The following is a 12533-nucleotide window of genomic DNA, read 5'->3' as shown; positions in this document are numbered from 1 at the left end:
CTTGACTGCCAGTATGAGTGAGACTTCCCTGATGGAGTTGAGAGGAGGATACAACCTTCCCTCCGCCAGGTCCTTCTCTGTCACCAGCCGAGCAAGAGCCTGTTCATGGTAAACACACAACTCATGTTATGTGGAGAAGAACATCGGGGACTGCCCATTGTTCCAAAAGCACATTTTTCTGTTAGGCCTTTTTCCTGAAAAAATCCCGGCTATTGTTCTGAAAATCACACTCTCTCTGCAACAAACACAAGCACATGGCTAATTATTATGCAAAATGATATCATTGGAAAGTTTAAATAAGTTTAGGCATGAGGAGTGAGATGCTTATGTTTAGGGCAAGAATATCAGACGATCAGAGGCAGAGTAGGGCGGGTCATGAGGTCAGATGACGTCATTCTGCACAATGATTAGCCATGTGCTGCTGTTCATAGCAGGGAAAGTTTATATTTATTAGGAACAATGAACGTTTGTTTTCAGTTTAACAGGCTGCCGCATAAATGGGCTTTCGTTTGACTATTGGGGTTTTAGAATAATGGGCCGTTGGAAACTTGGCATGGCACAAGAAAATCATCAAGAGACGCTAACTTGTGTTCCTAGTACTCTGACACGTTCCCACTGCACGGCATGGCTCTACTAGACTCGCTCTTTTTTGGTTTTCCATTAGAAAAACTTGTGGATAGTACCTGGTGCCTCTTACTTTCTTTAGTACCACTTCACCCAAGGTCATATTGTTCTGCTCTTTACAGCCACAGGGTTGATGAACAAAAGGATTACGCTTTTAAAACTCTCCACAACATGCAGCAACGGACATGATAATGTAAAATCTAGCCTCGGGTCACAGATACTGTGATTTCCATTCGCTGAATTCTCCATAAACTGTTCACCTGAACAGTTTATGTTTTTGTTTACGGTATCATTGTAATCCTTGACCATCAAAAGACGTCACATTTTTCTATATCATCAGGTTTGGTTCATGAAATATGATGCAAAATACATCATTTGGTTATGGCAGAAAGTAAAATTGCCGCCACAAGGTGATTTTCATGATGGCTCCATTTGTGAAAATAATCTAAATATTTGAAAAGTATGCGTATATGTTGACATGTTACCTCTGCTGCAGTGAGAAAGATTTCCTCCGTAATATGTCGGATGGCACAAGCGATGACAGCCAGGCCCACACCGGGGAAGATGTAGGCGTTGTTTCCCTGACCAGGATGGAACGTCTTCCCATCAGACAGGGTGATGGGGTCAAATGGGCTGCCACTGGCAAAGATGCCCCGCCCCTGCAGAACAATAAGGTATAGTAATGTATTATTATTATCAATATTATACACCTCTGCTAAGGAGGTTATGTTTTCTTTTCTTGATTAATCGTTTGATCTGTAAAATGTCAGAAAATAGTCAAATAATGTCCATCGCAGTCTAAAGTCTAGGGTGATGTGTTTAAATGTCTTGTTTTGTGATCTAAAACCCAAAAATATTCATTTGAATATGATATAAAACAGAGAAAAGCAAGAAATCTCATATTTGAGTGTTTTATAAAAAACATGACTTTAACGATTATAATGAAAACAGTTGGTAATTAGTCGGCTAATGGTCGCAGCTCTACATGTACATGACTATATCTGCGATGAAGAGGGTCCTGAGCGAGTACCTCTGTGATTGTGTAACACTGCTTAGCTGTGCATTCTGCTTTGCTGGTCGGGTTGCTGAGTGCAAAGATGATTGGGCGTTCATTGAAGGAAGCCATGTCAGTGATGATCTGCTCGGTGAAAGCTCCGGCAACAGCCGCCACACCTGAGACGAAAAGCCATCAATGTGGAAAATATCCCATTTCAGTCTCCCCTAGCTTGTCGCTATTTCAAATTTCAAAGGGACAGTTTGGATGTATTGAAGTGTGAGGTACTTTGAGGTACTTATCCAGAGTCACTGTATTACAGACAGTAGATGACGGTTGGCACGCCCCCAGTTTGGAGAAACTGAAAGAAGTTCCAGCACAGGAGCTAAAACATGTACTGCTGTGGACAGGGGCCGCGAGCAAAATGTATTTTAGCCACATATGATAAGGCCCGCCTGAAAATGTAGTTTATAGTATCTGACTATAGATAAGCACCTCATACATCTCCACTTCAAAACATCCAAACTATCCCTTTAAACGCAGCACGTTGTGGTTCATCTTCAGCATTTGCCACATGAATTCTAAATTCTCACTACAGTCTACACACATACTTTCAGTCCTTTCTTGCATCAACATTAGCTAACTGGCTGTCTTACGAAAACATCAAATGGTTGTAGTTTTACCGATGATCGCTGTGGGTTTCAGTTCCCGAATCACGTCCTCCAGTTTCTTCATCTGTGGATGCTCATGAGCAAACCTCTCCTTCTCATGAGTCAGGTGGTCTCGACCCTGAGGATTTGGAGAGGACAGTTGAGGAGGAGGACATTAAAGACATGGACATGACACTTAAAAAACACTAAACTAAAACAGTTCAATGCTTGGAGTCATTGACATTGCTCCCCAACATTTTTACTGCTCATGGAATGAAGGATTTCTTGTAAGTGTTCGTGTTGCCTGGAGGATCCAAAGTTGGAAACGAGAGAGAAAAGAGATGAATATGAAGTGGAGCGGTGGGATGGAGGGGAGGGGGAGAGAGAGCGAGGACAGGAGGAGGAATGAGGGAGGAATCACATGGATATGGTGGACAAAACAGATGTGTGACAGATGTTGCACTGATTCCAAGGACAAACCTGATAAATAAATGACAAACCATGAAAATGTTTTTCCTTGATTGTGGAGATAACTGTTTTGTGATTTTCAGGAATTTTCTAACTTCCTACTGCTCAGCTATTGGTCAGATTACATTGGGGTAGTGTTTGTTATGTACATTTGCAGTATAGTATTCAGACACCTTGACAATGAGACCCTTGGAATCCACCATCCAGATCTTCTTCAAACACTCTTCCTTAGCGATTCCCTCCTTCGCCATGGCCATGGAGATCAGTTCAGCAATCCCCATCGCTGCCTGGGAGCAAGACAAAAGGGCGGGACAAGAGAGGAGCTGCTTCATGACATCCACATATCAGCTTTGGTTTCACATGTCAATCACATGCAACATCTTCCCATCCATCTGAAACGTTTTCTTTCCGTCTCACTAATTGTGGTGAAGAGGAATTAGTAATGATATTACAAATCAAATAGGGCCTTGTTTAAAGTGACACCATGTCACTTTTGGAAGAAGAAAAAACTGAATATCGTCAAATAGTCAACTATTTGGGGTAACTCCTAATACAGATAGCTGGTTCTAATCAGAAATATTTTTATATATATATTTCTACTGTCTTATAACTGGCATTATTCACTGATTTTTCTTATCATTTCTGCTACACATTGTGGCATGTCACAGATACACTTTTCAATGGTTTTTACCTTAAAATGAAATGAAATTAAACACGCTGTGCTTCACTTGAGGACATATTTGTTTTTTGCTGCTTTTGGTCCCATTTTAACTGCCCTAATAGTGGCCAGCATCTTAAATCCTAAACCACCAGGATGTAGAGTTTCTTAAAGCATCTGACTGAAGAAAATCTTCTAATGACATATTGTGCCAAACAAAGAGTCAGTCTTGCTTTAAGTGTGCTGCACATACCTCCCCTGCACCTTGGAACACAATGGTATGGTCGCACATTTTGCTCTTGGTGATGCGGAGAGCGGCCAGGAGTCCAGCTACTGCCACTGCAGCAGTACCTGAGGAGTATTACAGAGCAACATCAACACTTCAAGTTCAATTAGGCAGGTTTCTTTCAAGAGTGCGTTTGCCGTACAAGGACGTCGTGTGTGGTTTTTGTTTGTGTTAACCTCTTAAACCCTAGAAAAAAACGTCTAAAATAACGTACCCAGAATAAAAAATGTGATCGTTATCCTTGTCTAGTATATAATCTAAGTTTCAAAGGCAATATCACCATTATAACAAGGATCCCATGGATAATAACGTGTCTGAATGTAGGTTCCTACTCTTTTACTACGACTGGGACTGTATACAATACACCATTCATGATACAATTTATAAAGGTATTCTCAGGCGGTCTCAATGTTTTTGCCATGTTTACTGTTACATAACCATGTTGTTATAACGTACATTTCTCAAGAAACATTAAATAGTAATAAACACAATGAATATTGATTATTATTCATTGTTCCGGGCAGATAAATCGAATTCAACGATATAACCAAACATGTTTTTGTAGACTGATGAGAGAATTAACTCAGATCTTTTGAACACAACTTGCTCTTATAGTCCCAAAGGTTATATTTGTACAACTTTATTATTAAAGTACTTCCTAATAAGACATAGTTTGACCAACATGCAGTTGAGTTTCAGATTCTGAAAGCTCTGTCTCTGGTCAGAGTTTTAGGCTTTCTAGAGCCATTAAATCACAGCCAAGGCAGAGAAAGCTTGGCTATGTCGAACTTGCTTCGCAGTACAAACCTCTGGTCATGTCCTCAGTGTAGCTTTTAGCCGAGGTGCCACCCAAAGCAATATCTGAAAATATTTCACCACTTCGCTCTCATCTATATGTTGCAATATCACTCACAATAGAAGGTGAATAGTTGGGGTGACTTTCAATAACAGCCTAATAGCCAATCACATGACATCAGCTCCTCTCATCCTCCTGAAGCATTTACAGGCAGCAGAGAGTTTAATGAGCGAACAGGAGAGAGGGGGGAGATTTCTTTGGGGAGGAAACTTCTCTCCTCCAAACAACAAACAAACAAAAATACAAGATTTATTTGTACAGAGAAGATGTCCATTTGTTGTTGAGTTACCTTGAATGTCATCGTTGAATGTGCAGTACTTGTTGCGGTATTTGCTCAGCAGACGGAAAGCGTTAACATTAGCAAAGTCCTCAAATTGAATCAGACAGTCCATTCCATACCTGTAGAAGAAGACAGAAAAGGAGAAACACAGGAGATAAGGGATCTAACAATTGTCATCTCAAAGGTGGAGGGTCATTAAATAGACTCAAACACACAGCAGTCTCCTTTCAAAATTCTTTTTTCAGTCCTGAGAGGGGCGCTCTCTCACTACACTACACAGCACAGGGTGAGAAATGAAGAGAAGTGATGCTGGCTTCTCAGGTCACAAAGTTATAACAATACATTTCATTCAGTTTTCTGAAAATGCAGTAATATTTAAATATTTAAAAAAATAGAGAGGAATACTCTTTTGGTTGAAGTTTTGTCTAAAGGGAAAATTAAAGCCACACAACTGTTTACACTGTTTTGCTTAATAGACATTTGACAAGCTGACACCTGTTTTCCTCAATTTAACAACACCACCTCACAATGAGTTTCTGTGAGGGAGGTCAAACCTCCACTAAAGAGCAGAATCACAAGTGCCACATTTGCAGGAAAAGAACACAGGGCCCACCCAGTCTCCCAGTAAAGCAGCCGTGTTCAATTTTACAAGATGCTGCTCAGACCACCTATCGCATACAGTCAAACACAGGAACACAGGAGCCTGTGCCTATGAACTCCTACACAAACATCGTACAACAAAAATAAACCATAAGGCCAGCAATTAGATTTAGCAGTGCCAAAGAGGAATCCCAAGTTCCCTTGCCTTTCAACAGATGTAACTTTTGTTCAGGAATTTACTGGATGTTTGCAGAGCGACTGCTACTCTCCAAGATAAAAGACAGGTGTTCAGCTGTAGGACAAGCAAATTACGACCTGATGAAGGTGTACAGGATAAATGTATGTCTGAAAGCTAATGGCAGATCTGAAGAAATACTCAGCTAATACTGTATATTAATATCGATGTTTGTAACAGTGGCTATTACTGCAAACAATCCAGTCATTTTGTAATATTCAGTATTCAATTCCAGTTTGACATTAGACGCCTGAAATGATTAGGCCTACTGTCACGAGCAGATTTGATCAGCTCTAGCTACCTAGCTAACTAAGCTAATGTTAGCTTTATGAGTTGAGAAAAAGGCTTTTAGGAGAATGATTGATCAGCATGTCAGCGAATGAAACACAAATCTCAGATAGAGATTTTTGCTAGGCTGCTAACTTCCTCAAATCCACAAAAGACCCAGCTGGAGCGACACATGTGAGGCTAAATTCTGGTATAGTAGGCCTGGCTTCCAGACAGCGGGGGAACACTATACAGTGGATGTGCGATCATGAATGGGGCTCTTTTTTTATTATAAATGCTCCTTGGAAAAAATGCTACTTTAGGCTACTGCAGTAAGCTAGTAAGCTTGACATGCTAATGTTTGCAGTTTACATTTACGTTCCTTAAACTTTTGCTCCTGCTTATGGATTTGTAAAGGTTAAAATAAAAACATCCATTCATCGTGTAACGCTTATCCGGGGTCGGGTCGCGGGGGCAGCAGCTCCAGTAAAATAAAAACAGTAGCCACCAAATTATTTTTAAAGAGTGATTGCAATCAGCAGAAGTAATAAGCTAACGTTAGGCTATTAACAAACTAAACCACAGTTACATGACTTCAACCCACCACCTCTAAGCTTCCAATTTGTAATTTCATTTTAGTATTTGTTAAATCTACAAGGCGGAAAGTTTGAGTTAGAACGCTTGCAAGTGCGCGAGTAGTGATGACGTTTAATGTACGCGACAACATCTGTAGTTGAACTTAGGCACTTGTTAGCAACCACTTTTTTTAAGAAGCTACAAATTTCAAAATTCATGAGAGGGGTTTAAACTGACATATTTTAAGTCGTAGAACGAAATGTGACAATCCATTAAGCTTGTTTTAACCACAGACCTCAGGAATCTAACCAAAACCCATTCAAAAATCCCATTGACTTCGAGATGAGGGAACCGGAAGTGCAAAAATGCTAACTCATTTCAGGACCCGTTCCCACAGCACTCTATTACAGATCCATGAACACCCTTTTGTCTTTCGGTAAGCTTGACATACCTGCTGAGCCTAGTTACAGTAACTAAGCTGTTATTGGACCATCACTATTTGCGCCGTGGTTTCACAAATGATCAGCTTTAAGATATTCTGTCTAAGGAAAATCTTTGCACAAGGTGAAATTGCATAAAAAGTAAGACTCAGTGATAGACCAAACAACTGAGAACTTTTTACAGTACAATTCTAAATAGCACTTTTATTAAAGTCTACTTCTACAGCTAGAAACAATGGGAGGAAAGGATGAGGTCTGTCTGAAACCTGTGTTAAAACACCAGGGATCATGTTTCAGTGAATGACGGAGGAAATTGAGGACAGACTAAGCAAACAGGCCGAGCCGCCGCCAAAGCCCCTCAACACCTGCAGGCCTGTCAGCTAACTGAACAAGAGGGGGAGGTTAAATCCTTCCTCGTCACATTTGTTTTTCACAGTTTTACCCTATTTTCTCCATTCTGTATTTTAACTTTATTTTTCTTCCTGCTACTTTTTCAGACTTTTCATTAAACCCCACTTCATACCTCATAAGGAAAATGATCCTCCTAACTGTTTGCACTGTTATTGTACAATTCACTAAATCTGTTTCCCACTTGTTACACTGGCTGCTGAACTGCTTAAACTTTCAGCGGGAGGATGAAGCTGAGCGGAAGCGCGGCAAGAAAGAAATGCAGGATGAGAAGCGACCTTAGTGCAACTGCAATAAAACTGTCCTGATGAGAGAGTGCCATCACTGGGTCACTGTTTATCCTTCCCTCTGCCAAACCTGCAAGACACTGATTCCTAATACAGAAACTGACAGCCCGGCTGACTAACTGCCAACACGGCAGTAGCGCTGAGGAGAGAAATGTGTTTCCTATCAAGCAGAAAGCATTACTAAAGCAGTGAGAGCTTGTGCGAAGAGGAGGAATAATGAGGCCAAGAAGGGAGCTATAAACTTTTCATTGTGTTGGGGCTTTTGGAGACAGGCGACAGTCGAGGATAGATGTGGCCTTTCCCCACTGCCAGTGGAGCGCCCTCTGGCATGGTCTGGTGCAACTGACTACTGGAGAGGTCACACCAGTTCACACAGAACCAAGCTGCCTATACAGAAAGCCTGTGAGTCCAAAGTGATGGATCTGGGAGTGTAGTCCTCTGCAGAAGTTTACTCAGTAAAGATAAAGAATTGAGTGTTAGGTGCTTCAAATTAGAGAAAAACAATGTGGCCTTTCAGACATTGGATTCTATGTTTTATTTTAAAATGAAAGCACAGAAAGGTCAGACACTCCTGGGAATGACTGAGCTGTGAACACATGCATATTTATGGGCATCCACTGACCATAAACTACAGAGTGACTATCTGTGGTTGTGGTACTCCAGAAAGAAAGGAACATCTTCCCTATGCTGAAAGCTCTTTAGTCCTTGGCCTGAGCCATAAAGATAGGGGGAGTTTATTGACTGTGTGTGTGTGTGTGTGTGTGTGTGTGTGTGTGTGTGTGTGTGTGTGTGTGTTTTGCCTACAACAAAGCTCTCTTGGAAGCCATTTGTGTTTGTCGTCGCTATTCTGCATGAAGGTCTGTTGTCTTTCCTTGGAGACACTCAGATTGGAACGCCACAATCTGACAATGCACCTCTTTGCCAGCTGAATAGTGGGATTAATTGTTACTGAGTAACTTCGCAAGAAAAGTAGAAATAAATGTGGTAAAAGTGCCGAAATCGCAATGAAAGTTATGGTATCATTATTATACTGTATAAGCATAATACTTACATAAACATTACTTTAGGGAATTACATTGTAAAAAGGTTTAAAATACAAATGACTTATTATGATGTACATAATCATTTTGGCTGGGAAACAAAACATTGGGCTCCTGGGAAGAGGGTTACACCTTTATAGATATAACATCTTTGTGTAGCCTATGTTTTTAAAATGATGTCAAAATACTGGGAAACAGTAATCTAGTTTGGGGTCCAATGGATCCATCCGATATTCGAAACTGATGTTAGAAAATACACTTTTATGTCCTGGCATATACAATTAGCACAGAAACAAACTATACTGAAGTTCATTGGCCAATATGCAGTATTAAGATCTATTTATCACTCACAAAGAAATGTACAGTAGAATTTATTTCTAAGTCGCTGCTCAATACAATTTGATCAGCCCCTTGTAGGTTTTTATCTAAAGTGTTTATTCTTTATGTGTTACTATTCAAATTCTTATGATGTTAAAAGTATCAAACAGCCTTACATTTGGTGATGAGTGACTTTGAACTCAAAACAAAGCTCTGGACTTGGTGAACTTTACTTCCAAAACAGTGACTTTGTTCCACCTCTCATTGCTGTTATGAAAAAAAGAAAGAGACGGTGTATTCCTGCGGTTGAGATTTGGCAGTGAGATCACTTTCTGTCTCTTTGTCCTGTGTTTTGTCAACATCAGAGTCTGTTCAGTGACTTCTGAGACCAAAAAGGCCCTAGTGGGAAAGCACTCACATCTGTCACTAGGATAAGACAACAGGCAAGTAAACGCTGCTGACACCTGCTGAAGAGTGAAAACTCTTGTTTCTGATATGGCTGCTCAGACGGCTCCCAGTGTGTGCAGAAGTATAAGTCCTGTAGTTCTTCTTTTGAAAATTAATCTAACATTGAATGTAACAAAAGCAAAACAAAAACGTAATATTTTTCTGCTAAATATGTAAGTAAGCAACTGTTTTCTAATAAGTTGGACATATCAACTTAAAAGCTGAGACTATGGCAGTGTTGTATTTACTGCTTATTTCCACTAGCCCGAAGTAACAAGTGAGTTATTGCAGCTTTAAAAAAGGTGCAATGTGCAATGCCTGGCCACATGCTCTTTTATCTCTACTACATACTCCATATAATCTACATTTACGTCATCAAAGCCAAGTTGTTATTATTAACAGCAGGGCAAGAATAGGCAAAATTGGACCAAACTGCTAAAACTCTGAGAGCGAGTCAAAATAACACGACTTTACTTTGTCTTAATTGTGTTTTCTATGTGTTTACTGTGCCACTAACCACGGGCTGTACCGTCTCGTCCCCCCGCCGCCATGAAACTACTTCACTGGGAGTAGAGCAGTTGGCACTCTGCAGCTCTGAAGACAGACCTTCAGCTAGCAGCTGTAGCAAGTTGAATTCAGCCAGCACAAACCCAGGAGTGGCAGCAGCCTGGTCCTAGATCAGACCCCAGAGTTAACAACTAACTAAAGGTTTGTCTCTCGGAGCTGCACTCACTGCACAACACAACACACATCTTAGACATAACATCAACACTGTGACCTCTTCATATTCTGTTGATAACGTTAGTTCATTGTTATAAACTTAAATTCTGGCATATCTTATTTTAAGCCCTGAAAACTGTATTTCAAATCATAAGTATCTCTTTAAAGTCTTAAGGCCATCACGCACCAAGCCGATCATCAGCCGTTGGTCAATGTCGGGCCGTCGGTGAGTGTCTGTCGGCCTTGTTTTTGTGGTGTGTACCGCACCGTCTGCTCTTTTCGGCCTCAATGTTGGCAAAATAATCACTCTGATTGGCTGTTCAGCTTCAGCCAATCAGTGCACGAGAAGAGAAACGGACATAACAACAGCTTTATATATTTACAGGTACGGAGAGTTATTTCCTCTCATGCAGGCGCAGAACGTACCTACTAGTTTGCCGTTGGGTGTAGTCTTTACGGTGTGTTCAAATTCGACTTTTTGGTTGCCACTAGTTCTTTGACATCTGCTTCATGTGTCTGGGCCTTTAAAGGTAGTATATGTAACAAAATACTAATCGCTTTGTGTTGCCAATGTGTGAACGGATTGTAACAAACCTTAATAACGGAGCGCTTCCAGAACATTCTCAGACGCCTATAATTGTGGATTGATTTCTTTGTGAAGGACGCGGGAAGATTTTGCTGGAAAAATCCAGAGGATGTGACATTTATGATCGCTCCCGAGTTCCTTCTTGGGGGAGATGACCAGAAATCAACCAGGCAGGCAGACAAGACACCTGTAGACGAGACGCTAACCTTTCCTGCCATGGCGCTGTTTAAGATATCTGGAAAAATGCTATCAGAACACAGCGCTCCTTTGTGCTTCAAACTTTTATTTTGCTGTGATTTATGCGGTAGAAGAATGAAAGAAAAATACATACACTCATTGTTTTCTGGAGTAGCACTTTCAGGGTTTCTTGGTGCTTACTGCCGAACCAGTCAAATATACTGAGAATAACTGCTTGTGACATTATTATTAATATGTGATAGTATGAAAAAGAGTGGGAGACATGAGACGCTCTCCCATGTGGCAAATCAATCAGACTTTGGTGTTATGTCTGGGCCGATATGTAGGACAGGGGAGTTAACGAGTGATCCAGCTCCTTCAGGAAACACAATCTGACTTCAGCTGAGACTTGGTGAAATCTGAATGTCCAGTTAATAGGAAGTAGGTGGATGTCATACATACTTCTATTAGGGGATCGGGGTTACTAGAAGCAGAGTCAGGAGGACGTCTGTAAAGAAGGTCACACACAAGGGTGCTCTGTCCAAACACAGCTGTCCAACTTGTGTGCATATATATATATATATATATATATATATATATATATATATATATATATATATATATATATATATATATATATATATGTGTGTTTGTGTACACACACAGGCTGTCTGTTACGGCAGTCCCTACAGGGCTTCATGGCTGAAGCCTTAATAAATCCTCAGCCCCCCTCTGCATATCTCAGCGCACATTATTTCTTAAATCCCCGAAGCCGTCATTAAAGACAAAGACGCATTCTGCATTCTTTCTCCTCTAATCTGTTGCTCCTTTCATCCATCCATCGGCCTTTCTCCGTTCCTTATTCTCTCGCTGCCAAGAGTTTAAAATAGTTTTTAATTTTGTTTTCAATATCTTGGATATGTTTATTCATATATGCAAAGTAAATTAGCTTAAAGTAAATTAGTAAAGGGAACAAAATCCTTATATCAGCATCTCCAAAGCCAATTAACTCACTAACATGTTATTTCTCATTTGGTAAAAACGGCACAAGGGGATATGAGCCGGAATATTTCTTGGCCTGACAACCTTACGATGACTACAAGACTGCAGGAAGTGACTGCACCCTGGTCAAGAAATTGTCCGGTATATAACCCACAATGTGTCGTTTTTACACACTTTATGGTTTTTGTACACCAGAAAAATAAAACATTCTGCTGAGACACAGCACGTGTTCAGAATTGGGAATATGCATGCTCCTACGAGCATATGCAACATAGTACTGCTAGAGCGGCATTAAAAGAAAAAAGCTAATGTGTTATCTGTGTGACTAAAAGCACCATTGATCTATTCATGTCTACTTGTGTGGAGTTTTCACTTTCAGCACATCCTCCAGTTTCATCTCAGGAGCTTTATGAACCCTGTGTTGCATCACTAACCATTCTCCTTCAACTGAGAAGCATTTCTTTTTAAATGGTGGATTAAAACATTCCTCCAGACTTCTAATGTTTATTGATGATGAGTCAATCTGAACTATTTCAGTTCATGTTTAGTTTCTTAGAAAACCAAACATGAATATTACTTAAAAGACTGCAGAGCTGTAATCATTCATTCAATCT

The 12533-nt window shown here is 40.4% G+C and overlaps 1 protein-coding gene across 1 annotated transcript in view; it reads right to left on the bottom strand.

Moving 5' to 3' along the window:
* me1 (malic enzyme 1, NADP(+)-dependent, cytosolic) overlaps nt 1–12533 on the bottom strand; it is an 83586-nt gene that overhangs the window by 525 nt on the left and 70528 nt on the right. Inside the window, exons 7-13 of the mRNA XM_029452489.1 lie at nt 4826–4935; nt 3648–3745; nt 2910–3023; nt 2302–2407; nt 1655–1797; nt 1110–1283; nt 1–99 (exon numbers count right to left, since the gene is read on the bottom strand). Of these exons, the coding sequence (XP_029308349.1) occupies nt 1–99; nt 1110–1283; nt 1655–1797; nt 2302–2407; nt 2910–3023; nt 3648–3745; nt 4826–4935 (844 nt within the window). The remainder of the gene's footprint in view (nt 100–1109; nt 1284–1654; nt 1798–2301; nt 2408–2909; nt 3024–3647; nt 3746–4825; nt 4936–12533) is intronic.

This window comes from Cottoperca gobio, chromosome 16 (assembly GCF_900634415.1).
Source record: "Cottoperca gobio chromosome 16, fCotGob3.1, whole genome shotgun sequence".
Classification (NCBI taxonomy): Eukaryota; Metazoa; Chordata; class Actinopteri; order Perciformes; family Bovichtidae; genus Cottoperca; species Cottoperca gobio.
This window is presented reverse-complemented; position numbering and strand designations above follow the sequence as displayed.